The 25,300-nt window shown below is 47.3% G+C and overlaps 1 protein-coding gene across 1 annotated transcript in view; it reads right to left on the bottom strand.

The window, feature by feature from the left end:
- Positions 1–17,006, bottom strand: part of LOC114040234 (trichohyalin) — a 36,083-nt gene extending 19,077 nt beyond the window's left edge. Inside the window, exons 1-10 of the mRNA XM_027858273.1 lie at positions 16,858–17,006; positions 16,545–16,734; positions 15,710–15,843; positions 15,277–15,586; positions 5,139–5,233; positions 4,947–5,034; positions 3,604–3,690; positions 2,994–3,140; positions 1,329–1,564; positions 590–779 (exon numbers count right to left, since the gene is read on the bottom strand). Coding sequence (XP_027714074.1) covers positions 590–779; positions 1,329–1,564; positions 2,994–3,140; positions 3,604–3,690; positions 4,947–5,034; positions 5,139–5,233; positions 15,277–15,586; positions 15,710–15,843; positions 16,545–16,734; positions 16,858–17,006 — 1,626 coding nt within the window. The remainder of the gene's footprint in view (positions 1–589; positions 780–1,328; positions 1,565–2,993; positions 3,141–3,603; positions 3,691–4,946; positions 5,035–5,138; positions 5,234–15,276; positions 15,587–15,709; positions 15,844–16,544; positions 16,735–16,857) is intronic.
- Positions 17,007–25,300: the final 8,294 nt, after the last annotated feature.

Genomic DNA, 25,300 nt, shown 5'->3' with positions numbered 1-25,300 from the left:
TGCAAGTGAGGATTTACTCCAAGAAATCTATGTTCTGAAAAGAAAATGGGACCAATTACATGAGGAAAGCAAAGTATAACCAATGAGCAGCCCATGTGTTCCATAGATATCCTTGAGATGTCAAGAGAAAGTGAGGAAGGTAATGATCTGCATTGGCCTGGTGGAAATACCTCCCTCTCTTCCTTGAGGAATATTGTATACACTGTCACATGGGGTTGATATGTTGGTTAGTTTTGCTAAACTGCTTTTTTCCTTTTCTTTTTTTTTGTCATTTTTTAAATTTTTTGTTACAAGGAATGTCTGGGTAGAGGTAGGGTTATATTTGGAAATGAAGGTGATGTAAAAATAAGAAATCAACAGTTTTTTTTTTAAGAAAATGAGGAAGGCCCTAAGGACATTGGGTTGACCCCTTTTGGCATATTTATCATATGGACGTGGGCATGAGTGGGTGATCATTCATAGGAGGGAAGGAGCAAGTCCCAATGGGAAAGACAAGAGCACAAAGGGATTCTGGGGAGTGGAGGAAAGGGGAGCATCTCAGAGCAAGTGGCACTGGGTGGGAGAGCCATAAGGGGTGAGGAAAGCCCACCTTGCATGACCAGCCTCTCCTCTGTCTCTGGACCATCTCCAGTTCCTCCTCCTTGGATTTCAACTCATTTGCCACCTGGTGCCAGCGTGCTTTCCAATACTGAACTTCCTCCTTATGGGTCCTGGGGCATGATGTTTTCACCTCTGGCTCCTGCTGGGGAGTTGCCAACTCCTTCTGGAACTGAGGATGTCTGGGAAGGAAGATGGACAGGGAGTCCTATAGGCATGTCTCATAGCTTGGGATCTTCTTCCTCTCCTTTCATGTCAGTTCATATTTGTCATTTTCTGAAGCTGCCCATGCTGCTCTCACCTGGAAGGATTGAACCTTCTCCTCTGTGACTCCTGGTGACACTATGCTTGCCTGAATTAACCCTCTCTCTACCCTGGGCACCCTGAGGTAGCAGCATCTGAGCTTTTAAACAGATCTGCAGTCCTTAAATGGGATAACATTTAAATGGGCCATCTGCTAAATAGGCCAACAACATTTGGTCATTAGAAGGCTCCAAGGGGCTTCAAGAAGGAGAAAGTGTTTATGATATGACTGTCTGGATTAGGATCCACTAGATTGGATCCTTTTCCCCATTCCGTCCCCAAATCAGCAAGGCAGGGCCCTCTCTTTTCATTGGTTCTCTCTTCTGTGATGCTGATGCTTTCTGTTGCTTCTTGAACCAATTGAGGTTGAGGGCTTAGGACATCACAACAAAGGGCTTTGAGATCCCTGAAGGGAAAAAGTCACTTACCCACTGGCCTCACTATTCTGCCAGGAAGCTGTCCCGAGCTCAGTGCCTCCCCCTTGCCCCTGGAGCACAGACAACAGTGCCAAGTTCTCTCCCATCAGCTGGGCTTGCTCAGCCTCCAGGGCCTGGAGCCAGCTGTGGCAAATCTTCTTCTCTGTCTGCAGCTGGTAGAGCTGGTTTAGACAGGTCCTCAGTCTCTGGCGGCTCTGGCCCAGCTCTGAGGAGAGCTGCTCATTCACCTAGGGATGATCCCATACCCACCCCAAGGACTGTTGGTCATTCTCCACTGCATTGCGGTTGGCCTGTCACTCATCCCACCCATGCCCACCTAATACAGGGCCTGGCACATAGAAGGCCTCAAGCAATCAATTGACTGATTAGCTGGTTGGTTCTTGGACAAGAGATGTACAGTCAATCACTGGACCTATACTTCAAGCTCTTCCTGCTCGGTAGGACCATGCAGAGTGGGCACTCTGTAACATGGCCTTTGAGACCCCAAGGTCACCTCCAAGATGGGACTAGGCATTAGATGAGGTCTTTAGTGTAGGATTATTATGAGGATTATTTCACTATAGGGGCACAGTGGAATAGGCACAGAATACTGGGGTTGGAGGCAGAAAGTTTAATCTGAGTTCAGATTCTATCCCTGACACTAGCTTGGCACCTGGGCATGTCACAAAAGCCCCTAGGACTTTGGATTTGCACCAACGGAGGGAAGGCCCTTGAATGTTATTCTCATTCTTTATTATTAATCAATCATCGTTATTAACTAGATGGTAAAAAATTAAGTTGAATGCTCGGCCAGCAAGATGTAGTGACAGAGATGGCCTTGGTGTCAGATCTGAATCTTTCCACTGGCCACATCCTGACTATGGCACCATATGAGATAAATGACTTAACATCTCAGTCCAGAGAAGTTGATGTCTTACTTTGGTGGAGAGAGTTTCCATGCTGGGAGCTTTCAACACTAACAAAACCACAGGTTCAGACTCCTCCGCCCCCAAAATAAAACCACCCAGGACAAGCTTGGACAGATCTCCAGCCCATTTTCATAAATGTGGTGAAACAGGGCTCCTCCTCAAAGGAGCCTTTGGTCTCATAAAGGACTCAGAACCCTTGCCCTCAGACATCTGCTTTCTTTTGAAGGAAAAAGAAAAACACAAAGGAGATTGCCCCACACAATGTTCTTCAGTTGTGCACCACTCTTTGTGACCCCCTGGATAACAGCATGCCAATAGTGTCCATGGGACTTTCTTAGCAAAGATACCATAATGGTTTGCCATTTCCTCCTTCAATGGATGCTAAGTGACTTGCCCAAGGTTGCACAGCTAGTAAGTGTCTGAGGCCAGATTTGAAGGGGAGAGGACGACTGAGACACAGCCCATTGTTTTTTCCTTCCTCCCTCCTAGTTCAAACGGCGCTGGGCTGCCTTCCAGAGAGCCTGAAGCCTAGCTCTGGCTCTGCCAATAATTTACTGTGAGACTTTGGGCAAGTGTCTACACTGGCCTTCCCACCCCTTGTCTTCACCTGTCTACTGAGAGAATTGGATCAGCTGCTCTCCAAGGCCTGCTCTGGCTGTGAGATTCTAAGATTCTCGGAAGGTCATGTTCCAAGAAGGGCTAGGACAGGTCGGGGTGAGCCAGGAAGAGGGAGCCAGGCCAAAGTTACCTCTTTAATGATCACCAGCTCTTCTTGAAGAAAGATCATGTCCTGGGACACCTGCGGGGTAGAGGCCTTCAGGTCCTCGAGTGGTATTTCCTCCTGGCCCTCTAGAGTCTGATTGGCATCAAAGCTCAGCTCCTGTCCTGGCTTCTCCTAGAAATGAAAACTAGCCTTCAATGCCCTCAGCATCCCTCTGTTCCAGAGGTTTTTACCCTTTTCGTGCCATGGACCCCTTTGGTAGTCTGGTGAAACCTTTGTAGTCCTTCTCAGAATGATCTTTTTAAATGCATAAAAATACACAGGATCACAAAGAAAATCAATTATATTGAAATTCAATTATAAAAATATTTTTTAAAAACAAGGTTACAGACCCCAGGTTAGGAACTCCCAGTCTACACTGACCAGGTAGGTCTACTTTGGGGTCATTAGCCTAGCTATCACTGTGGTGAGCCTCACTCCCTACTGATACCTCCAATCCTTAAGCAGGATTATGCCCACCAAGGTCCTCCACACACCCCCCACCAAGTGGAAGTCTCAACAATGACTTTCCAAAGAGGAATTGGCTGGGCCACATTAGCTGACTGGGAAGGGGGACACCTCTATCAACCCATGGTACCTGAAAGATGGGGTCCTGGTTGGTCACCAACGTCTGGAGCTTGGCATTGAGTTCAGCCTCCTGACTCTCAGGTCTGAGTCTGGGCTCCTGCTCAGAGGATATAGAGGGCATCTAGTCAAAAGACATCACCCTTCCCCATGTTCTTGAGCCATCCCAGGGTTCCTATGACCCAGAAGCTAACCCAACCACGCATAGAGTTTTCCAGAATTCTACCTGGTCTGCAGATTTGTCCAGAGTCTACAATTCCTTGCCTAGATATCAAGGGCATTTGGTGCCTGTACCCCTCTACCCATTTAGCCTTATCTCTTATTGATCCCCAACAAACAGTCCTTGCTCCAGCCTTTCTGAGATCTTCAGTCTCCCCCACACAGCCCATGCCTGTTTCCAGAGCCACAACTAGAATGAGACTCAAGTCCAGGAAGGCATTGGTTCAAATCCCATCTTGGATACATACTGGCTGTGTGGAGATCAGGCCACTGTCTCAGACTAGAAGGTGTCAACTTGCATCATCGAGAGAAGGAGTTGAGAGAGGGAGTTTCTCTATGCCAAGGGAATGAACTCACAAGTCCATTCCTGCTCTTTCTAGGAAAATTAGTTCACATAGGAGGCATGGCACACTTCCTCTTTCATCCCAATCAATCAATCAATCAATCAATCACCATTTATTAAGAGCCTGCTATGCACCAAGCACTCTGCTAAGCTAACCCCACTGCCCTCCAGGTTGCATCCTAGGGTCTCCCCCACTCACAACTGAAATTCTCTCAAAAAGTAAACTAAGGGTGTATTTCATGCTGCCTGATCCAAGTGAACTTTGCCCCCGGCACCAAAATTGCTTGTTCAGGACCCTGCTCATTCCTTCTTCTGAATCTTTTCCCATGCTGCTGCCCTATGGAAGCTTTCCCTTCTCCTCTCCAAATCCTTCAGGGCCCACAGCCTCCAAGGAGGCTTCCCTGACTCCCCCAGCCTCCCTGTTCTGACCTCCTATAGCACACTAACCTTCATGACTCACACTGACCCATACGTTTATGCCATCCCCTATTCTTTAATCATTTAATTTATGTCACTCTTCTTCCCCCGCCAAAATATGAACGGAGTTAGAGATGGTGCTTCTTTTTTCTCTGTCTCCCCCATGCACAGGTCTGGGCACTCGGGTAACTCAGTAAAGGCTTGTGGGGTGAGAGTTATCACTTCCCCATCCTCCCCCCCCCACCCCACCTCACCCCTTCCAGTCCCTTCCTGACCTCTTGTTGCCCACTGCAGTATTTAGACTCAGGAGCCATGTGCAGGCTTCCCTGGGCTGGGAGGTGAGCCCAGCCTTCAGGTTTCCCTCTGGCCATCCTCACCTCTGGGTCCTCCACAAACAGTGGCTGGTGGCTCATTCTGTCCAAACACAACTTGACTTTCATCACTTCTGCCTGTAGATGCAGGATTCTGGAGGAGAGAAAGGTGGAAGGGAGGAGGGTCCTTCCTTCCCACCACCCATTCCCCACCCTTCTCCCTCAGCCCTCCCAGCCTTCTGGTCACACCCTCCTCACTTGTCCTGGAGCTCTCTGTCCCGCTGCTGCTCCTGTCTTCTGGACCTCTTCAGCTCTCTTCTCTCCCACTCCAGGCGAACAAGGGAGCTTTCCATCTGCTGCCATGAAATGAGAGGTGAAAGGGACCAAGAAGAGATCTGTTTCCTGGCCAGGGGTTTACCCCTTCCTTCCTCTTATCCCCTGACTTGTATCCCTGGCAGAGGGAGAGGTCAAGTGCTTACACGACACTGCTTGGGCATGCCATCTGGGGGCTCTGATGAGCGGGGAACAGCTGCCCAATGTCCATCCAAAAGGTCTATTTCTGGACCTTCCAGATATGAGAACCCTGGATTTGGAGGTGTCTCATTTTGGGTACCCAGGAGCACATTTCCAACTTCGTGGGTATGCAATCTGGGCTTTCCATATGTGCTATGCCAGATATGTCTTGAAGACCCTTACTCTCCCTACCCCTTTCCCACCCCCTTTCACCTGCCTAGATCTGTTCCCTTTCCCCCTAGTCCTCTAGTGTGTCCTGACCTTAGGGATTTAAAGTACTTCAGGCCTGGGGTGGGGTGGGGGAGGCATCCCAACCTAAGACAAAGGACTCCCAAAGGGCAAAGTAGCATTAGGTTCAAGTCAAACAAGTCCCTCTTCTAATTACAGCTTCCCTTAGCATACGTGCAAATTACTGGAATACAGCTGGGAAAGGGCATGAAGCCAGTCAGAAAATCACTTTGGAAAATGGTGAGTAGGTGGAGCTGACCGTTGGGTTTAAAGGTCAGAGGTGTTCATCGAATCCAAGGGTCAGCCTTTGCAGCCCTGCATTTGGGCTGAAGTGGACAGTTTGGATCCCAGAAAGTGGAAGTTTATTTGGAACTCAAAGCCTTGTCAAGTGGAAAGGAAATCAGATTTTGTTGTGCTGGGCCCCAGAGGGCAGAACCAGGAGCACCTGGGGCAAAAGCCTTTGTGGGAAGAGTGCCAGCAGAGCAGAAGACAGTCTGTCACCCTGGCAGAGAGGTAGTCTGTGCCTCAGAGTGTTTTGCTTATGCCCCTTATAAGGGTTAGGGGCATAGGCAGGCCCCGTGGTGAGGGGGTGGTCCAAGACTGTGTGAAGAGGTCACACTACTCAGGGCCACAGCTATTTCCAGGCCTTTAAGTAGAAGCCAAAATATTGGTGCTTGGGAGAAAGCCTCAGTCACGTCCCTTCTTTCTTTCTCCCTCCCTCCCGCCAAGCTCCAGGAGTTGCAAAGAAGCCAAACAGCCTGCCTGGGGAGGTCACTCTCCCTGGACTCTCCAAGCAAAGGCTGCATGACCCCTTGTTGAGTTGGAAGCAGGGGAGACGCTTGGGCAGCGGTTTGAGGACTTAAAAGCCGTGCAGCTATTTCAGTCAGTGCGGGGACCTTGGTTAATCTGAGATGTGGGTCAGAGGTGGAGAAGCTGAGATTTACCCAGGATGAGAATAAGCCTGGGCTGGACCTGAGGAGGAGTCATAGCTATCCATCCCAATGGAGGGATGGTGAGGATGCCATTCTGGAGACAAAGTCAGGCCGGCTTGACTCAAGGAACACCGCTCCCTTACCTCACAGAGTTCCAGGGCCTCTCTGCTTAATTTTGTTTCACTATATTTCCCCCCTTTAGCTTCTCAGCAAAGATTTTTAACATTTCCCTACTTTGGTTGAATTAAGAGAAGGAAGATTTGCTAACAAAGCCCAGAGAAGTAAGGGAAGGCCATGTAAAGGAGACTGGATCTGCAGTTAGAGAACCTGGCTTCAAGTCCCACCCAGGAAATTCACTATTTGTATGACTTTGCACAAGTCACTTCAACTCCCTGGGCCTCAGTTTCCTCATCTGCAAAACGATGGGCTTAGACTAGGTGATCTCTGAGGTTGCTCTGACAATCTGTCTCAGATAAGAGCGAGATAGACAGCTCTGGGGAAGAAAGAAGGAATCAGCCCCATTCCTGTCCCATCCAGGGGCTTGCTGCAATGATCAGTGTCCCTCTCTTCTCATCCCCTGCCTGTGCACTCACTCACCATATTTCTCTCATTCTGAAAAACCATTACTCAATCCTCAAGCCAGTGGTGTGCTAGTAAATGTTTACCAATCAGATCTCTGAGGGGAAAAATACATCCAGGACACACCCTTAAGTGGAACCTGCATCATTAAGATTTTCTCCAACACTTCCTCAAGTCTAAACAATCAACAAAACCATACATCAAGCCCTGATTTGTAGCGTTAGCTGATTTCCAAGATGTAAATGCTTACACAGAAAATTTTATAATCAGCTCTCAAGAGCCCTCTCAAGCTGGCTCCCCCACACTCCTCCCTCAAGCTGGCTTCTTCTCTCTCTTTTCCCTTTCACTGCCAAACTGAGCTTTGTTTCCCAACCTCCTATTCACATCTTAGGCCTTGGCCTCCAGCTCTAACTCAGAATGGGCTGACAATCTTTTCATTGCTAAATCCAACAGTCTTTTCTCAATCTTCATCTTCCTTGACCACCCTGCAACTTCTGATACTGCTGACTATCCATTCCTCCCGGATATTCTCTCTTGCCTTGGTTTTTGGGACATAATTCTTTCCTGGTTCTCCTCTTAGCTCCTTCACTATCTCCCTTGGTGAACCTTAATTCATCCCCTGCTCACCAACTGAGTGTTTCTTATGGGACTGTGTTGGGCCCTCTTCTCTCCCCTCTCTCTCATTTCTTGCTTAGTGATGGGTTCAAGTAGCATCTCTATGCTGATGAGTCCCAGATCTATAAATTTATTCACCCTCAATCTCTCTCTCTGTGTCTCTGTTTCTCTATCTTTCTCTCTGTCTGTCTCTGTCTCTGTTTCTCTCTCCATCTCTGTCTCTCTGTGCATCTGTCTGTCTCCCATCAATTCCTCTAGATGATGTCACACATGCATCTCAGACTCAGCATATTATCTTCCCAACCTAAACCATCAGTCCTCTAAACTTGTCCATCTCTGTTAAGGGCACTGGCATCTTCCCAGTACCCTAGTTTCTCCTTCTTAACTCTTCCCACTTTTTCATCCCCATATCAAATCAGTTTCCAAGTCTTGTCAATTCTACCATTGTGGCATATCTGGTACCTATCTCCTTCTCTTCATTTACAGATTTACTGCCTTAGTTCAAGCCTTTATTACCTCTCACCTGGACTACATAAATAGCCTCCTAATTGGCCTCCCTTCCAACCTTTCCCCTTTATAATCCATCCTCTACAAGCTGCCAGAACAACCTTCCTATAACAGCTCTGTCCATGTTACTCTACTACTCAAGAACCTTTAATGGCTGCTTGTCGCTTTCATAAAAAATACAAATTCCTTAGCTTAATATTTAAAGCTCTCCACAGTGTGGTTGCCATCTACCTTCACAGTCTTATTTCACATTATTCTCCTTCATAAATTCTGCATTCCAACTAAACAGGATTACTAGTTTCTCCCTGAACTTGATATTCCATTTCGCATCTCCATGTGTTTGTACAAACAATTCCCTTTTCCTGAAATGGATTCATAGATTGATAGGGTCATATTCAAAACTAGAAGGTATCTTAGTCATCATGAAATCCAACCCCCTCCTTTTTCCTATGAGGAGACAAAGGACAAGAAAGGCTATGTGATTTGTCCAAGGTCACAGAGGTAGTAGGTAGCAAAGGTGGTATTTGAAGCCAGGATCTCTTCAGATCTAGCCCTGTATCCATCTGCCCCAATCAACCGATTTAAAAAGCACATATTAAGTGTCTCTTCTGTGTCAGGCGCTGTGTTATGTACTGAGGCAAAAATGAGACAGCCTCTGCTCTCAAGGAGATCTGCCAAGGGAGGCGATGAGCAGATACAGAGGCATAGACAGAGTCAGTGTTTATGGAGGGGGGTCACTAGCAGCTGAGGGGCATCAGGAAAGGCTTTGGATAGAAGACGGGTCTGTCTGCAGTTGAGCCTGGAAGTCAATAAGGGAGAAAAGCAAAGGTGAGGAGGGAGAACATGCCAGGTTGAGGAGGGGAGGGAGACAGGAAGGGGAAAGGGTAAGCATTTATACAGCACCTACTACGTGCCAGGCACTGTGCGAAGCGCTTGACAAACATTAGCTCAGGCCAATGCAAAGAGGGAAGATGGAGGACCAGCAAGGAGGTCATTTAGGCTCAGCCAGAGTGCAGGAAGGGCAGTGATACATCATGGAACTGGGATAGAAGGTTGGGCCCTGGAGTCACCGCATGACTTTCTCCCTGCACATCTCTAAAAATGCTTGTCTTCCTGCCAGGTCCAGCTTGGTAGCACCTCCTCCTCCCGAGCCTTGCTTGACTCTCCTGCCCCAGTTATTAACACTCTCCCTCCCTCCTCCATTTTCCTTGTCCTCTGTGTACATAGTCCCTGTAGAATGTAAGCTCTTTGAAAGCAGGGACTACAGTATTTCATTTTTTTTCTTTGAATTCCCAGAACCTAGGACAGCACCTTGCATAGAGTAAATACTTAATCAGCATTTGTTGAACAGAATTAACATGAAAGGGGCCCTGGGTTTTCAAGTGTTTTGTTTTGTTTTTCCACACAATCACAGGCAGGTGAAGGCAAAGTCTACTCTCCCCTGCCAGAAGCAGCCAAAGGCAGGATCTCCATGCCAACATAGGGCCCAGTGCCAACATGGCCGGGCTTACAATGCATCTGGATCTTTAGGGGAGGATTCGTTGCAGAGATGGTGTGGAGCATTGCATATACTGTCAGAATCGGCTAATTTGTTTTATTGAACTGCTTTTTTCAGGGGAGTCTTTCTCTTTCTTAGTTTTTGTTACAGGGAGGCTCCCTAGGGAAGTAGGATATAATTGGAAATGAAGGTGACATGAAAACAAAAGATATCAACCATTTTTCTTAGAGCTGCCTGTCTTATCTCATTAACCTCTGTTTTCCACTCTTTGCTATCTGACTTCCACCACTACTAATCCACTGGAACTGCTCTCTCTAAAGCCACCAGTGACCTACTAATCTTCAGATACACTACCTCTTCCCACTCTTCCTCCTTAATCTCTCTGCAGAATCAGACACCATTGGCCACCTCCTTTTCTGGACACAGTGCCTGGCATATAGTAGGTGCTATATAAATGTTTATTCCTTCCCCTTCCTCTTTCCCTCCCCTCCTCATTCCTGGCATGTTCTCCCTCCTCACCTTTGCTTTTCTCCCTTATTCCCTTCCAGGCCCAGCTGCAGACCCATCTTCTACCCAAATTGGACACTTCCTTTTTCCATACTGTCTCATCTTTCTGCTTTACAGACACCACACTCTCCTTGGACTTCTCTGACCTTCCTAGATAGCCCTTCTCTGCCTCCATTGCTGGCTTATCTTCTTCCCATGCTCTTAAATATGATATTCTCCCACTTAGCTCTCCTTAGCTCTGTTCTCTGCTCTTTCCACACCCTTCCTTGGCAATTTCACTCACTCCCATGCCTTCAGCTACCACTGGGGACACTTTCCAAATCTATGTCTCTAGTCCTGCCCTTGATTCACATTTTCAGGATCCTAGGAAAGTCACTCGACATATCTCCAGAGCTCAGATGCCTCATCCAGAAAATGAGATTGTGGGATTAAATGGACTGGAAGGTCCTTTTCAGCTTGTTTCTATCACCCTATGATCCTATCACCTCTCCACCTCAGTGGAGTCTCAATGGCATCTACAATTCAGGATGGACCCAAACAAGCTTTTTATCTTTCCTGCTAAACCCTGATCCTATTTCTGATTTCACGGTTCCTGTGAGGGTCACGGGCACCAGGTTCTAAATCTTGTGGAAGGGTACCATACTTAACTCAAGAAGACAGGATGGCTATGTTTCCACAATGCTTTGGGGGCCAGAGATACGAGTTCATTTGAGAGGGTTCTGGACTTCAAGTCCCTGAGGGCTTGCATGGGCACAGAGGGCAGTGACATCCCAGTACAGGTAATTATAATGAGAACACTGAAGAAAGCACAGTGGGAAAGAATGGAGAGAGAGCTGGCAAACATAGGGAGAAAAATGTGGTGGGGGCATTTAGACAAAAGTGCAACGTAGGCGGGACCAGGCAGAGCTGGGCCTACAGGGAGGTTGTCCTAACAGCCGCACAAAGGAAGGAAATAGGAAGCTGGAAGTGTAGAAATGCCCACACTTCTAGATAGTGTTCCCTAGGCAGCAAGAGGCAAAGATGTTAGCACCTGCTAGACTGTGATAGGAAGTGTGCCAGGAAGAGACTGCTGCCAACGTTGACCTGTACCCTGTCCCACCCCTTGGCTCCCCTCCCCCCTCATCACTGACTGCCTGAGTCCTGTTTCTTTGAGTGGTGGATAAGGGTGGTGTCTGTGTGGAGGGGGGTGGGGAGGAGTCAGTAGGAATAAGATTTGAACTCCCAGGAGATGTTTGGGTTGGGGTGGGGGGCATACAGTCATGGGATAGGAGTGCCAAGAGTGTCTCCTGCTTACTTTAATCCTGAATCCTTTATCTTGCATTTTATTTTAAGTAGATATTCCTTCATATTACCATGATGTCTCCTGATTACTCCTGGATGTTCTGGGTGGGATGTGATTCAGAGAGGAAAAAAATGGGGGTCTGTGAGCTGACCCCAAACAAACAGTTGGCAGTTGAGCTGCAGGCTGAATGTAGAGGGGCAATGCCGTGCTTCCTCGGTGACTCCTGCCCTTCCTTCCCCCTCTCATGGCTAAACCATGTTAATTCTACTTCTTCAAAAATCTCTTTTATCCAATCCCTCCTTTCTATTCCTGCTGCCACCACCTAGGACGTGTCACCATCACTGTCTGTCCCAATTCCTAGACTCACATTCATAGGCTTACAGACTAATTTCCTGACAACAACCTAATGAGGCAAGTGGTATATTATTATCCCCTATTTTTAACAGATGAGGAAACGGAGCTTCTGAGAAGTTAAATGCCTTACCTATGATCAGGAAGCTAGTAAGTCTTTGATATGGAATTCAAACCCAGATCTTGTGTCTTTACTATGACGCACAATAAGTCTTCTGACTATACTGTCTTCCCCCTTAAATTCATTCTTCAATCCACTGTTGGTCTAATCTTTCTTACTCAAAGCCTTGGCCAAGCTACTCCTCTGTTCAATACCCCTCAATATGCCCCATTGCTTATTTTTAATTAATTAATTTTTAGTTTTCAACATTTGCTTCCATGAGATTTTGAGTTCTAAATTTTCTCCCCCTCCCTTCCGTCCCCCTCCCCGAGATGGTATGGAATCTGATATAGGCTATACATGTACAGTCATATTAAACACATTTTCACATTAGTCATGTTGCGAAGAAGAATTAGAACCAATTCTCCTATTGCTTATTGAGAAAAATTCAAACTCCTGTGTAGCCTCAAAGGGCCTCTATAATGTTTTGCCATCCTACATTTCCAGCCTTTTGGAATATCTGCTCACCTTTGTTTACTCATTTATTCAAGTGCAATTCCTCGGAAGTTAATTGAGTAATTTAGTCAAACTGAAATGCTTACCCACTCTCATCCCCTACAACCCCCCTTCCCTTGCCAAGTCTTCTTTTTCAACAATGGCACCAACATTTTAGGAAGGGCATTAGAGGATGTCATTGGAGAGTGCCCAGAGGAATTGAGAACAAGTTGGTCAAAGCCATCTGAGGATTGGTCGAAGGAAACAGGATGATTAGCCTGGTCAAAAAAAGCTTTAGAAGGGCCACGATGGTGCTCTACAAGTATTTAATGGACTGGGATGTGAAAGAGGCATTAGATTTGTTCTGCTTGACCCCAGAGAGCAGGCCAGGAAATAATCAGCGGAGGATACCAAGATGAAGATTTGGGGAAGGAAAAATTTCTCACAATTAAGGATGTCCCAAAGTGGCAGGTACTTCAGGTAGGTCCCTCCCCACCCTACCCCCATTCACTGAAGATCTCCAAATGGAGGTCTGAAGGACTTCTTATTAGGGATGTTGTTAAGGGCATTTGGGGCCAGGTACAGAACGGACCAGGAAGTCTTGGGGATTTCACTGAACTTGGAAATTCTACTAGCCTACAGAGGTCTAGTTCTTTCAGCAGTCTGTGTAATGACAAAGTTTCCAGAGCCCTTCCCACCTTACTTCCTCCCTCACAAGGCAGCTATTGTTAGCCTGTATTTCTAGGAAATCATCGGTTCTATTGACCTAAAATAACTGTAATTTCCCCCTGTTGGTACTGATCCTGCTTGTTGGAGTTACACAGGATACATCTCATCCCTTTTCTACATGACAATGTTTCAAATCCTTGAATAACAGTAACTGGCACTATAAGATTTTCCAGGTGCTACCACATATACAGCAGTGGGGTTGCGAGAAATGCTTCCCCATGTTTCTCCCAACAATCTTATTAGATAAGTAGGATGAGTATTATTGTCCTCATTGTACAAATAGACAAAACGAGGCTCAGAGAGTTCCAGTGACTTGTGCAGGGTCACACAGACAGTGTCAGAGATGACAGTCTCTCCTGACTGAATGCATTGCCTCCCCAGTTGTGGTGCTCATGGTTCCCATAAAGAATCCTGCTTGCTTCCATTTTTCCTCATGGGCTATGGCGTCTAGGTTCTCTACTGTGGACGCTTCAGTTGGTCAATAGTGAATGTTTCTCTTATCACACATCACCCAAAATATAAATAATAATCTAGAGATGTACTATATTCCAGGGAAAGCTCAATGCAGATTGGGGGAAGAGCTGGGAAAAAGAAGGAGAATCCAGGCTCTGGTTCAGGAAGATTCCTGGATCTGGGGACAGACCATGGCAGGCAAGGAGCTGCTTAGTGCAGAGTAGATACCTCTGAGTCACTTTGGCCCGAACTCAACGCAGAGCCTGGAACACTAGCCAGGAAAGACTCTGACCCATTAGTACCACTTAGGAAGAGACATCTGGCTGGCAGGAAGGTGGAGCAGGGCAGGGCAAGGAAGAAAAATCAGCATTTTCAAGAAGCCAGATGAGAAAAAAGCAAAATGAAAACCAGCCTGAGCTGGGAAGGAGGCAGACTTTATAACCAAGATGAGCACAGGCAACGTGCTGACCAGAGAGAGTCTGCTCTTTGTGGTTGGCTGAGTAGGAGGTTATGAGTGAGATACAGGAGAATTCAGCAGAGCAATCATGGAGAGAAGTCCTGAGGCTCTCATTCAAAGACAACAGTGGGGCATGCCCTGGATTAAGCTCAAGATCCGAGTTCTAATCCATGTCATGCTCCTGTTGCACTTCGTACTGGCTCTGTGTGATCTTGGGCATCTAGACCTGCTTCTGACGTTATTAGCTATATTACTCTGGGCAAGACATTCAACCTCTCTGAGACTCGGTTTCTTAATCTGTAGATAGGGGATTAGATTAGATCAGGGGTTCTTAAACTGTGGTGCATGGACTCCATGGATGTCAGTGAGTCTGAAAGGGGAAAAAAAAATAAAACCCTGACATCTTAACTAACCTCTAACTAAAATTGAGCATTTCCTTCAATTATTATTATTATTATTGTTATTTTTTGGTGAGGCACTTGGGGTTAAGTGACTTGTCCAGGGTCACACAGCTAGTAAGTGTCAAGTGTCTGATTTGAATTCAGCTGCTCTTGACTCCAGGACTGGTGCTCTCTCCACTGTACCACATAGCTGCCCCTCTGCTTATTTTTAAAAAATGATTCCGAGAAAGGGGTCTGTAGGCTTGGCCACACTGCCAAAAAGGGGCCATGACACAAAAATGTTAAGAATTCCATGGACCAGATGGAACTAAGAGTCCCTGGCATCCTATGATACTATGACCTCACCTCTCTGGGCCTCAGTTTCCTTATCTACAAAAAAGAGATGATTTTCTGCCTTGTTGACCTACCATGACAATGGTAAGGATCATCTGAGAGGATTAAGGAGAAAGTGCTTTGGAAAACTAGGAAGCGAACAGGAGGGATTATGTTGAAGCCTCAGGTGATGACAGCAGAAATGCCCTCCCCGAGGGGAGCTCTTCCTGCCTCCCCTTCCTTGGATCTCACTTCTTTGGTTTGCATTCGCTTCATCCTCTCAGGAGCATGGATACCTCATAGAGGACCTGGGGCTTGGGCTCAGGCCAGGGGCCTAGGTCATGAGAGTGCCAAGGGTAGGTAGGAGAGGTTCCCTACCCCATCCATCCCCTTTCCCCTTGAGGGTCACACAGGGGACATACATCGTGGAATTGTACCTTCTGCCTTACGTCAAGCAGCTCACACTTCAATTGACTGAGCTCCAGAGCCTTCTCCCTCCTTTGGATCTCCTGGGCCTGCTCCTTCAGGGTCCAATGGGCTGTCTGCAGGCGGCCCACCAGCTCTGCCCGCTGCTGAACACGCTCTAACGATGATGACTGAAGGTCCTGTTCTGATCTGCTCCAGCCCTGGAGGGCCAGGGCCCTGCAGCTGACCGCACTGTCCGTCCAGTCCAGAAGGTGGGGTAGAGAAGCCTGACGTCCGATGAGTTGGTTTGAGCCTTTGCCAAAGAGGCTACAAGATGCTGGGCTAGAGAGGAAAAAGGAGGTGAATGGGGAGAGGAACCAATGGCCTGGAGTAGGGGGCAGTACTTCTAGATTTGGTCTCCTTGCCTCCCCCTCCTCTAGCCATAGCTCATTTGATAACACTCACCTGGCCTCAGTCGGATGGATGCCTCTCAAGAGGCCTGGGGACTGTGATCTGTCTAGGAGACTAGGACTATGGGAGTGCCATAGGCAGGAAGAGTTCTCAGACTCCAGCAATGCAGAGGTGGCCCTCAGAGGGCCCTGAGTGAGGGGAAGAAAGCCAAGTATCATTAATATTCATCCTTACACATATGCTTCTGAGTCATTCAGGAAGGAATTATTATACCCATTTCACAGATGAGGAAACTAGGGGCTAGAGAGTGTAAGTAATTTACTCATCGTCACATAGCAAATCAGAGGTTAAAACCCAGGTCTCCTGAGTCTCTTGAGCGTCAGTCACAGGATTCCCTTGGGGAGAGGAGCCCATAAGGGCTGAAGTTAGGACCAGTCTAGGGACTCATCTGGGGTACTGAATTGGTCAGTCAGGACTTCTGTCCCCTGGAAAGGAAGATTAAGTGCTAACAAGGTAGACAAGAGGGAAAGGAAAAGGAAGAGGGAATGTCAGAGCTGTGATTTTAGTTATAAGCCAGTCCTGGGATTTTAGTTATAGGTGCCAATGGGGAGGACAGGGCCAGTCCTGAGGTGGCAAAACTGGGAAGTCCTGAAATTTCCTGCCCCTTCCTGAGGGCTTAGGGCTCTTTTGGGGACAGTAAATATCTGATTCCCCTCAGGCAGGTCACAGGGATCAGAGCAGGCAAAGCTGAGTCCAGTGGGAGGAATGGCAGGCCAGTGGGGAAAAATAATTCCTGGCCTAGGAAGCCACCTCTCACTGCAGCTTATAGGCAGCCTTTGCTAAGCGTGGCTCTGGAAAGCCCTTTTCAAAACCCAGCCCTCAACTCTACCTTAAGAGAGTCTCTGGAAGATGGGGAGACCTTGGAGTGGCCCCAGGGCATCTCCATCGACCTCGCCCTAGGGTGACCCTGAAGCCTCCCCAGGAACGAAGGGCTCTTGGCCAAGCCTTGGACAAAGCTGCCACTCCTGCGGTCACGGGGGGGCAAGCTGGGATAGGTGGCCCAGGCTTGGAAGGACATGCTGCAGGAGGAGCCAGGGGAGGAGAGCGTGAGGCCCCTGAGGCAGCCAGGTGCCCACGGAGATCTGGTCTAGAGCCAATTCAGGCACCTTCAAACCTGCCAAGAGAAAAAAAGCAAACCTCACTCTGAGTGAGCTGGTGGCTGAGCCGCCTGTAAGCTTCGTGCTCTCCCCTCTTTCCAACCCAGCCGGTGAGGCCAATGTGCATCGCGCTGCTGAGCCCACTGAGGTGGAGACCTGCCAACACTGTCTTCCATCCACGCCTGTGAGTTCATTGGCGTAAGGAGCTTCCCCCAAGGAAACTCTGCCAGTGCAGATCAGCACCTGCTCTGCCACAACAGGCTTGGAGAGTTGCCAGGGATAGTCAGTCAATATTAAGGCCCTACTATGTGCCAGGCGCTGTGCTAAGCCCAGGGGATGAAAGGAAACGCCAAAGAGAGTCGGGACTCCCAAGGAGCTCACAGTCCAATGCAGGGAGATGACATGCAAATAACTCTGTACAAACAAGCTATTAGGAGGCAGCCGTCGCCTCCAGACCTTCCTGGCGCCACGGCTACTTCACTACCCACTACACTAGGCTGCTTCTCAGATGTACCAGGGACAGAGAGGAGACAAGGAGCCAGGAGATCTGAGCCAGGGAACAGATACTTCCTCAGAGCTTGGGGGACCCAGGGAGGGAGATGACAAACCCCAGGTAATAAATGGGGATTGGGAGGGAGTTCTGAAGCTTGGGCAGTGGAGAAAACCATGGGGTTAGAGAAGGTGATCAAGAAACAAAAACTTGGGAGGGCTGGGATACCTCAAGGAAGCCAAGCAGGAACTGTGTCCCCAGAACAAGGAGCGGCCAGTTCATGGAGTTTTTGTGAGTGGAATCCAAACACTCCACTAAGTCTGGGTTCAGGTGCCGGTGAGAATAGTATTCATCTGGAATCGAGGAGCAGTGATTTTCTCAGAGTCAAAATAGCTGGGCTACTTTTTGTAGGAGCCCATGAACTTGAAATGAAAGTGGGTGTCCATCACTTGGGGAATGGTTCAACATAGAAGAAGAAGGTATTTCCTTTTTTTTTTTTTTTTTTTGGCTAGGCAATGGGGTTAAGTGACTTGCCCAGGATCACACAGTGTTCTGTGTCCTCCTGAATCCAGGGCCGGTGCTCTATTCACTGCACCACCTAACTGCCCCCAAGATACTATTTCTAAAGCACTTTCTAAACCTTAAAGCACTATAGAAATGTCAGCTATTGTTGTTGTCACTGAACAAATTGTAACATTACATCATAGGGAATAAGGAGTGTGAGGAATGCCAAGAAGCATGGGAAGATTTGCATCAACTGATGAAGAACCAGGATAACACATTGATCATAACAATGTAAACAAAAGGGACAATAAAAGAAAGCCATGTTATCGTAATGACTAGCCTTGCTTCCAGAGAAGAAATGAGGGAATGTATATTCCTCCTTTCCGTGAAAAAGATGGGGAACCCAGGCTATGGAATGCTGTACATAATGTTAGATGTGGTCACTGCTGATGTCTGTTTTGCTTAACAGTTTTCTCTTTGACCTCAGGAGGTGGGAAGTGGGAGGCAGGAGGTCTACTCACAAACAGTTATGATATAAAAGCCAAAGGCATCAATAAAACTTTTTTTTTAAAGAAAGAAAAGAAATAGGTCAGCATTCAACTATGAGGTGAGGACAGAATGGTCCCAAATACTTGCTTACAGAAAAAAACAACCAATCTGGGGCATTAAACAGGGACATTTCGAAGTAACGCCAGCTCCCATTTTTCTAGTATTTTAAGATTTGCAAAAAACAAACCTGTAAGGGAGGTGGTACAAGTTATTTTTTATGCCCATTTTGCACAGAGAGGTTAAATGATTTGTCGAGAGCCACCCAGCTAGGAATTACCAAAATTAGGGTTCTAATGCTCTCTTTATTACTTTGCACTGATCCCCAGGCTCTGCAATGCTTCCAGCTGAGCCAAGTTAACTTAGGGACATGACACTACCCCCAAACAGGGAGACCTCTAACAAGCTATTCTGGGGCCAGGGCCAAGCAGCACAAAGCATGCCCTCAAGTCAACTTTGGAAGACAAATTCGACTAAAGGGAATAGAGACCCCAGGAGAAAGTTCCTCAAAGCTACTGATGGGGTGGGGGTGGGGGAAGCAGAATGAAGACTGAACAAAGAATATCTCACCCAGGGGCAGCCATCTGTTAGCTTCTGATCGTAATGAATTGTTCTCACTAATAAGAGATTAAGTTTAGTTCTTTCCTCATTATTGAAGGAGTGTCAGAGCAATCAGCACCCTCCAAATATTGGTGCCCTAGGACAAGACCCCTGTTGGACTAGCTAAATCACAGTTTTACATATAAAGTGCTGGGAGGGGAGCCTCCCTCCACTCACTCTGCAGCCTCCAGGTGTTGGGGTAGGTTAAAATAGTCTGTGTTCTTTACACATTTGGCTCTATATCTTTATGGCCCTGTGGGAAAAGTGAAGGGGAGGAGGATGGACTAAATAACCTTTAAGGTCCCTTCCTGGCTAGATCTAAGATCCTAATCTCTGGAGAAAAAAAAAAGATCTGGAATCAATATTTAGAGAAATTCTCCCTTGGAGGCAGTGGGCCTACAATCAGGAAGACAAGTTCAAATCCCACCTCAGACTCGTACCAACTGTGACTGGGCAAAGTCATTTAACCTCTGCCTTGGTTTACTAAACTGTAAAATGGGAATCATAACCCGCACTTACCTCACAGGGTTGTGGTGAGGATTGACTGAGATAATATTTGTAATGTGCTTAGTGCGGTACCTGGTACATAGTAGTCACTTCATAAATGTGTATTCTCTCCCTTTCCCTTCTTCATCCATCTCTAGTAGAGGCAGCGGAAAGGAGGGTAGCTAGACTTACACGTAAGGGGAACAGTTAGCTGCTTAACTGCGTGATTTTCAGGGACTGAGGGAGAGCCACCCTGCCCCCCCCATTAGACCTTGGGAGGAGGTGAGAGGTCATGCAGTCCAGTCACTTCATCTGACAGGGCACTAAGGCTCAGAGAGGGGAGGGGACTTAAAATCACAGATCTAGAACCAGGACAGACTTCAGAGGCGGGCTACTTTGATCCTGATTGAACAGATCTGGCAACTGAGGCTCGGGAATGTTACTTGCTTTCAAGGTAACACAGGCAGTGACTGGCAGAGCTAAGTCTTGAACCTAAATCTCTTGCCTTTCAGTCTAGGGGTGGGGGTGGGGCCTCGAATCCAAACATCACAGAACAAGCCGCCTTAATAAAAGAATTTGCTCTGTGAAACTTGGACTTGATCAAAAGGCCGCACCCAAGGACCTAGAACACCACAGGTTCCCCACTCCTGGTAGGTGTTTTTTGTCACAAGACATTCCCTTCCCCTGCTGAGGTACCAGCTGCCTGGTACCTCAAATGGTACTGACCCTCAAGGCTTCTCCCCTGGAGCCCCTGGGATGCCAAGGTCCCCAGGAAAGGTCATGTTTGAAACTTCTCTGGCCCACCTGTCCAGGTGGAGGAGTGTCACAGCAGGCTTTGCTGGCGAATCACAAAAGCCCTGGTTTGATGTATGTGTGGGTGGGGAGTGGGGGGAAGACTGAAATGGGGGAGGGGGAAGCTCCAGCAGCAGGGGTCCCACTTCAAAGGTTCACCCTCCCAAGAGCCCAGGGAGACAAACCAGATTCCAGCTGCACAATGATGGGAGAATTGAGATCCCTGCTTGAGAATCAGAGGGTGATGACCTTAATGGGGAAAAGAGGAGGGCTTGGCAACTGTGTTTCTGTCTGCCCCCATTTCCCTTTCTTGCCCTTCCCTCTCTGGCATTTTCTTCACTCCATTCAGGCCCACAAGGCCTGTGCTTCTTCGCTCCTCCCCACCCTCCCCACCGGCATCCAGCCCTGCTCTCAGAAGAGGCTTTGGGATCAGTTATCTCAAAAGAGTATTGCTCTTGGACTCAGGAAATATGGGTTTATATCCCAGAATCAATACTTACTAGTTGTGCTAACTTGGGAAAATCACAACCTCTCTGAGTCTCAGTTTTTTTATCTGGAAAAAAAAAAGAGAATACTATTGTTTTTCACACTCTACCTGTCTAACAAGGTTGCTATAAGGCAAGGATTTTGTAGGGTAGCTAGGTTGTGCAGTAGACAGAGACTGGGCCTGGAGTCGGGAAGACCTGAGCTCAAATCCAGCCTTACTAGCTATGTGACCCTAGGTAAGTCACTTAACCCTGCTTCCTTCGCTTTCCTCATCTGTAAAATGAGCTGGAGAAGGAAATGACAAACCACTCCAGTATCTTTGCCTAGAAAATCCCACATGGGGTCACCGAGAGTTTGGACATGACTGAAAGGACTGAACAATAACAAGGACTCTGTAAAGTTTGAAGCACTATTAAAAGTGAGTTATTAGCCAATGACCTCTTAGTATGACTCAGTCAGTCCCTAGGCTCCCCCACTCAGGGCCTTGTAAATCCTCAACCTGAGCCTTCCCTTCAGGATGAAAAGTTCCTTTCTACGGCAAGGGGATCACAGGCTATGGAAAGATTTGGGAGGCAGCCTTCCCCACCCTATCATGCATTTCATTTCATGGAAGCTTTTGCTCTTGTCAATCCCTCTGAGCTATTGACTGATCAGGACTTAAGGTATCATCCCTTTCAAATTATTTGATTTTAAAAGTGGAATTTTGAAGGTCTGAAGGAATGGAGCTCTAATATTGGAATCCAGTAACATATTAAACCAATAGGAGAGATATTTGAATCATAGAATCTCAGAATTGGAAGAGATCTCAGAGGCCCGCTCACCCTGCCTTTGCTTGAAGACCTCCAGTGACAAGGAATTCACTACCACCCACAGCAGCCCATTCCACTTTTGCTCAGCTCTAATTGTTAGGAACCTTTCCCTCATATGGAGCCCCAAAATGTGCCTCCATTCCCTGTTCTGCCTTCACTGGCCAAGCTTTTCCCTGTGACAGCCCTTCAAATATAGGAAAGCTGTTCTATCAGAATCCCCCTAAGTCTGTTCTTCTCCAGGGTAAATGTTTCTAGTTCCTTCAAACTGACCCTTCAAGGGCTTGGTCTCCAGTCCTCTCGCCATCGTGTCTGCCCTTTGCTGGGCATGCTGCAGCTTGTCAATGCCCTTCCTAAAATGTGGTGCCTAGAGCTGAACCTAATACATCAGGTACACTCTAATTAATTAGGGTAAAAGGCAATGGGACCATGGCCTCTCCTGACCTGGATTCTCGGACTTTCTCCATGGAGCTGAGGATCACACTATCTCTTTCAGGGAGGCCTCATGGGAGTGGGGGGCCCTTATATCATAGCATATGGTGCACTACTTGCTGTAAGGCTGACATGTCTCAGAGAGAAGTTCATTGGAATTGGAGTCACCAATGGGTGACTTTGGGGTCTTACCCACAAGTTCCCAGTATTTGTTCAGGGCTGAGGATGGGTGGGTGAGAGAATGGCATGGACCCAGGCTTACCTTCTCCTAGATTTAGCTCCTTGGGACTAGAGGTTTCAGGTCTCTCAAAATGGAAACTCCTGAGCCTTCCCAGCTCTCACTATGCTCAGGCATTGAGGGAGCCACAGTAACCCCAGGCAACAAGTTCCATGTAAACTGTCCTCTCCCATTGGGATGGTGAAACTACCTCAGAGGGGGAGGGACCAGGGAGGAGGAGGAAGAGAAAGAGAAAGAGACAATAAACCAAGCAGTAGGGCCTGCCCTCCCACAGCCTGAGTCTTTGACTTGATAGAGCTATTTTTATTGCCACTAGTGCTTGCCAAGATCACAATGAGAAAGAGGCTAGTGTGACCCTGGTTGGAGGCGAGATTTGGGAGTGGGTTGGGAAAGTTACTCTTTGCCTGAGGATTTAAAAGTTGTATGGAGGAATGTAACTGGATTCAGAATCACATCCTAGGTTCAAATCCCTGTAGTTGCCACTTTCGAGCCTGTGGACAAACCATCCCCCCTCTCCAGGCCTCAGTTTCTTCATTTGTAAAATTGAAGGGTTGGACCCTAAAGTCTCTTCCAGCTCTAAATTTTATGTGTGATCCTATGATTTATTCTGAACTTCAATTCATTTTAGATGGGTCATTCCTTGAAGGAACTGGGGAAATTTAGCCTGGACAAAAGAAGATTTAGGGAAATATGATAACTGTCTTTGTATTTGAAGGGCTGCTGTCAGTATGGAAGAGGGACTGGACTTTTTCTGCTTAGACCCAGAAAGGCAGAATTAGGAGCAATTAGTGGGAGCTATGAGGGGGCAGGATGCTTTAGGATGGAATCAGGACTATGATGATGATAACAATAACAGCAATGATGGATTCCCAGAATCACAGATTATAAGGGACTAGAGAGGTCTTCCACCCCAGACCTCCCATTTGGCAGAGGAGAAAGGCGAGGCCTAAAGAAATACATTGACTTGCCTAAAGTCACTTGGGGACATTGTGGTAGAGCCAGAATTAGAAATCATGTCTCTGGAGCCTCATTGCAAGGGTTTACTTTGGTCACTATAAGGATGGCCAGAGTTAGGTCAGAAAGCTGAGGCTAACTCCTGGAAGATACTAGAAAGAACACTGTCCTGAGAGTCAGGAGTCCTGGCCTCCAGCCTCGCCTCTGCCTCTTACAAGTGTTTGAGCCCCTGCCTTGGCTGGGCTTCAGTTTCCCTTTTTGTACCGGCAGGGTGAGACTGCTCATCTCCCCTTTGTATTCCCACGGCCGCTACTTTTGTGTAGGGCTTTCCATCTCACCAGACTATTGCAATCTCCTTTCAGTTCGAATCCCTGCCTCAAGTCTCTCCCCTGCTCTCCTGTGCTGAACTGCCAACTTGGTATTCCTAAAGCACGGGTAGGTAGACCTCAGCCAAGCCCTGATCAAGAAGCTCGAGTGCTTCTGGGAGAAAATGCAAAGTTGTCAGTTTGACATTTGAAGCCTTTCACAATCTGGCTCCAGTCTGCCTTGGCAGGCTTAGCACACAGCACTTGCTTCATATATTTGTTGTTCCAGGAGAACTGGCCTAATTTGCTCAGACCAACCATCCTTTTCCCCGCTCACTTGGGTGCTTTTGTAACCTCATGTTACCCCATGCCTGGAAGGCATCTCTCCCTCACCTCTTAGACTCCCCAACTTCCTGGAGGGCTCAGCTTAAGGACCACCTTCTCCAGAAGCTTATCCTGAGGCCTCAAGTCAATAGTAGTGCCTTCCCCAACTCCACCCCATACCCCTGGAAACCTCTTTTTCTTGACTTACCCTTGCAGATGTCATTCCCCTCCTCTTCCTCAAAAAAATGTGAGCTTCTTGAGGGCAGGGACTGATTTTGTCTTCCCATCCTCAGTGCCGTGCAGGGCCTGGTTCAGAGTTGGCTTTTGGTAAATGCTTACTAAATGCACACAGAATACTGGGGGGTTGGATTTTACAATTTCTATGATCTACAATCTTATATTCTAAGAAATAATTCCACCGAGAGGCTTCTGGCTTAAGGAGGAGACAAGGGTATCTGTGGTCTGCCTTCTGTAGACCTTAGGTGTGATATCAAATCCCCTTAAACTTGAGGCAAGCATTCTGGCTGGGAGACAGGGAGAGCCACAGCCGAAGGAAAGGACTCTGGGGAAGAAAACTCCAGGGGTTGGGGGAGAGGACAGCTGCCACGCCTAAGGATGTGCACCATGGCTCCTTCCAAACTGCTGCCAGAATGGGCCTAAACAGTGGTAATTACCTCTGCTCAACCTTCTGTTGAACTCTTCCCAGAGCCCAGGGAATAAGTATAAGAGAGAAGTAGGGAGGCAGAAAGAGGACAATGTCATTCCTTGCATGTCCCTCCTCCATGTTTTTAAAAATATATTTTTGATATCTTTTGTTTTTACATCAACTAGATTTCCTCCTGTGTCCTTTCCCACTTCCTCTTCTCAGAGGGCCATCTCTCTAACTAGAAAAAAAGGAAGGAAGAAAGAATGAAAGGAGGGAGAGAGGGAAGGAAGGAAGGAGGGAAGGAAACAAGGAGGGAGGGAAGGAAGGAGAAAAGGAAGGAAAGATTTCTTAAATACCTACTATCTGCAAGGCACTATGCTAAGCACTTTAAATTGGTATCTCATTTAATTTCAAAACAACCCTGTGAGGTAGGTACTATTGTTATCTCCATTTTATAGTTGAAGAAACTGAGGCAGACAGTTTAAGTGTTTTGTCTAAGGTCACATAACTAATAGGTGTCTGAATCTGGATTTGAACTCAGTTATTTCTGATTCTAAGCCCAATGCTCTTCTCAGAGGCCATCTCTCTATCTAAAAAGAAAGGAAGGAAGAAAGAAAGAAAGAAAGGAGGGAGAGAGAGAAGGAGGGAAGGAAGGAAGAAAGAAAGGAAGGAAGGAATTTTAGAAAAGCCAATCAATATTGAATTTTTAAAAATCTGACAAATGCAATGCTCTACACCCAAGATTCCTGACCCCGTGAACTTGGGGATAAGAGTTAGAGGTGATTTGTAATACCTCTTCTTTTGGAGCCAAGCTTGTTCTTTATAATTTTACAGCACTTGATTTCCATCGCTTTGATTCAGCCGTTCTTTCCATTCACG

The sequence above is a fragment of the Vombatus ursinus genome, unplaced genomic scaffold, assembly GCF_900497805.2.
Source record: "Vombatus ursinus unplaced genomic scaffold, bare-nosed wombat genome assembly UNPS02012811.1, whole genome shotgun sequence".
Taxonomy (NCBI): Eukaryota; Metazoa; Chordata; class Mammalia; order Diprotodontia; family Vombatidae; genus Vombatus; species Vombatus ursinus.
Note: the sequence above shows the minus strand (reverse complement) of the source record. Positions and strands in the feature narration are given on the sequence as shown.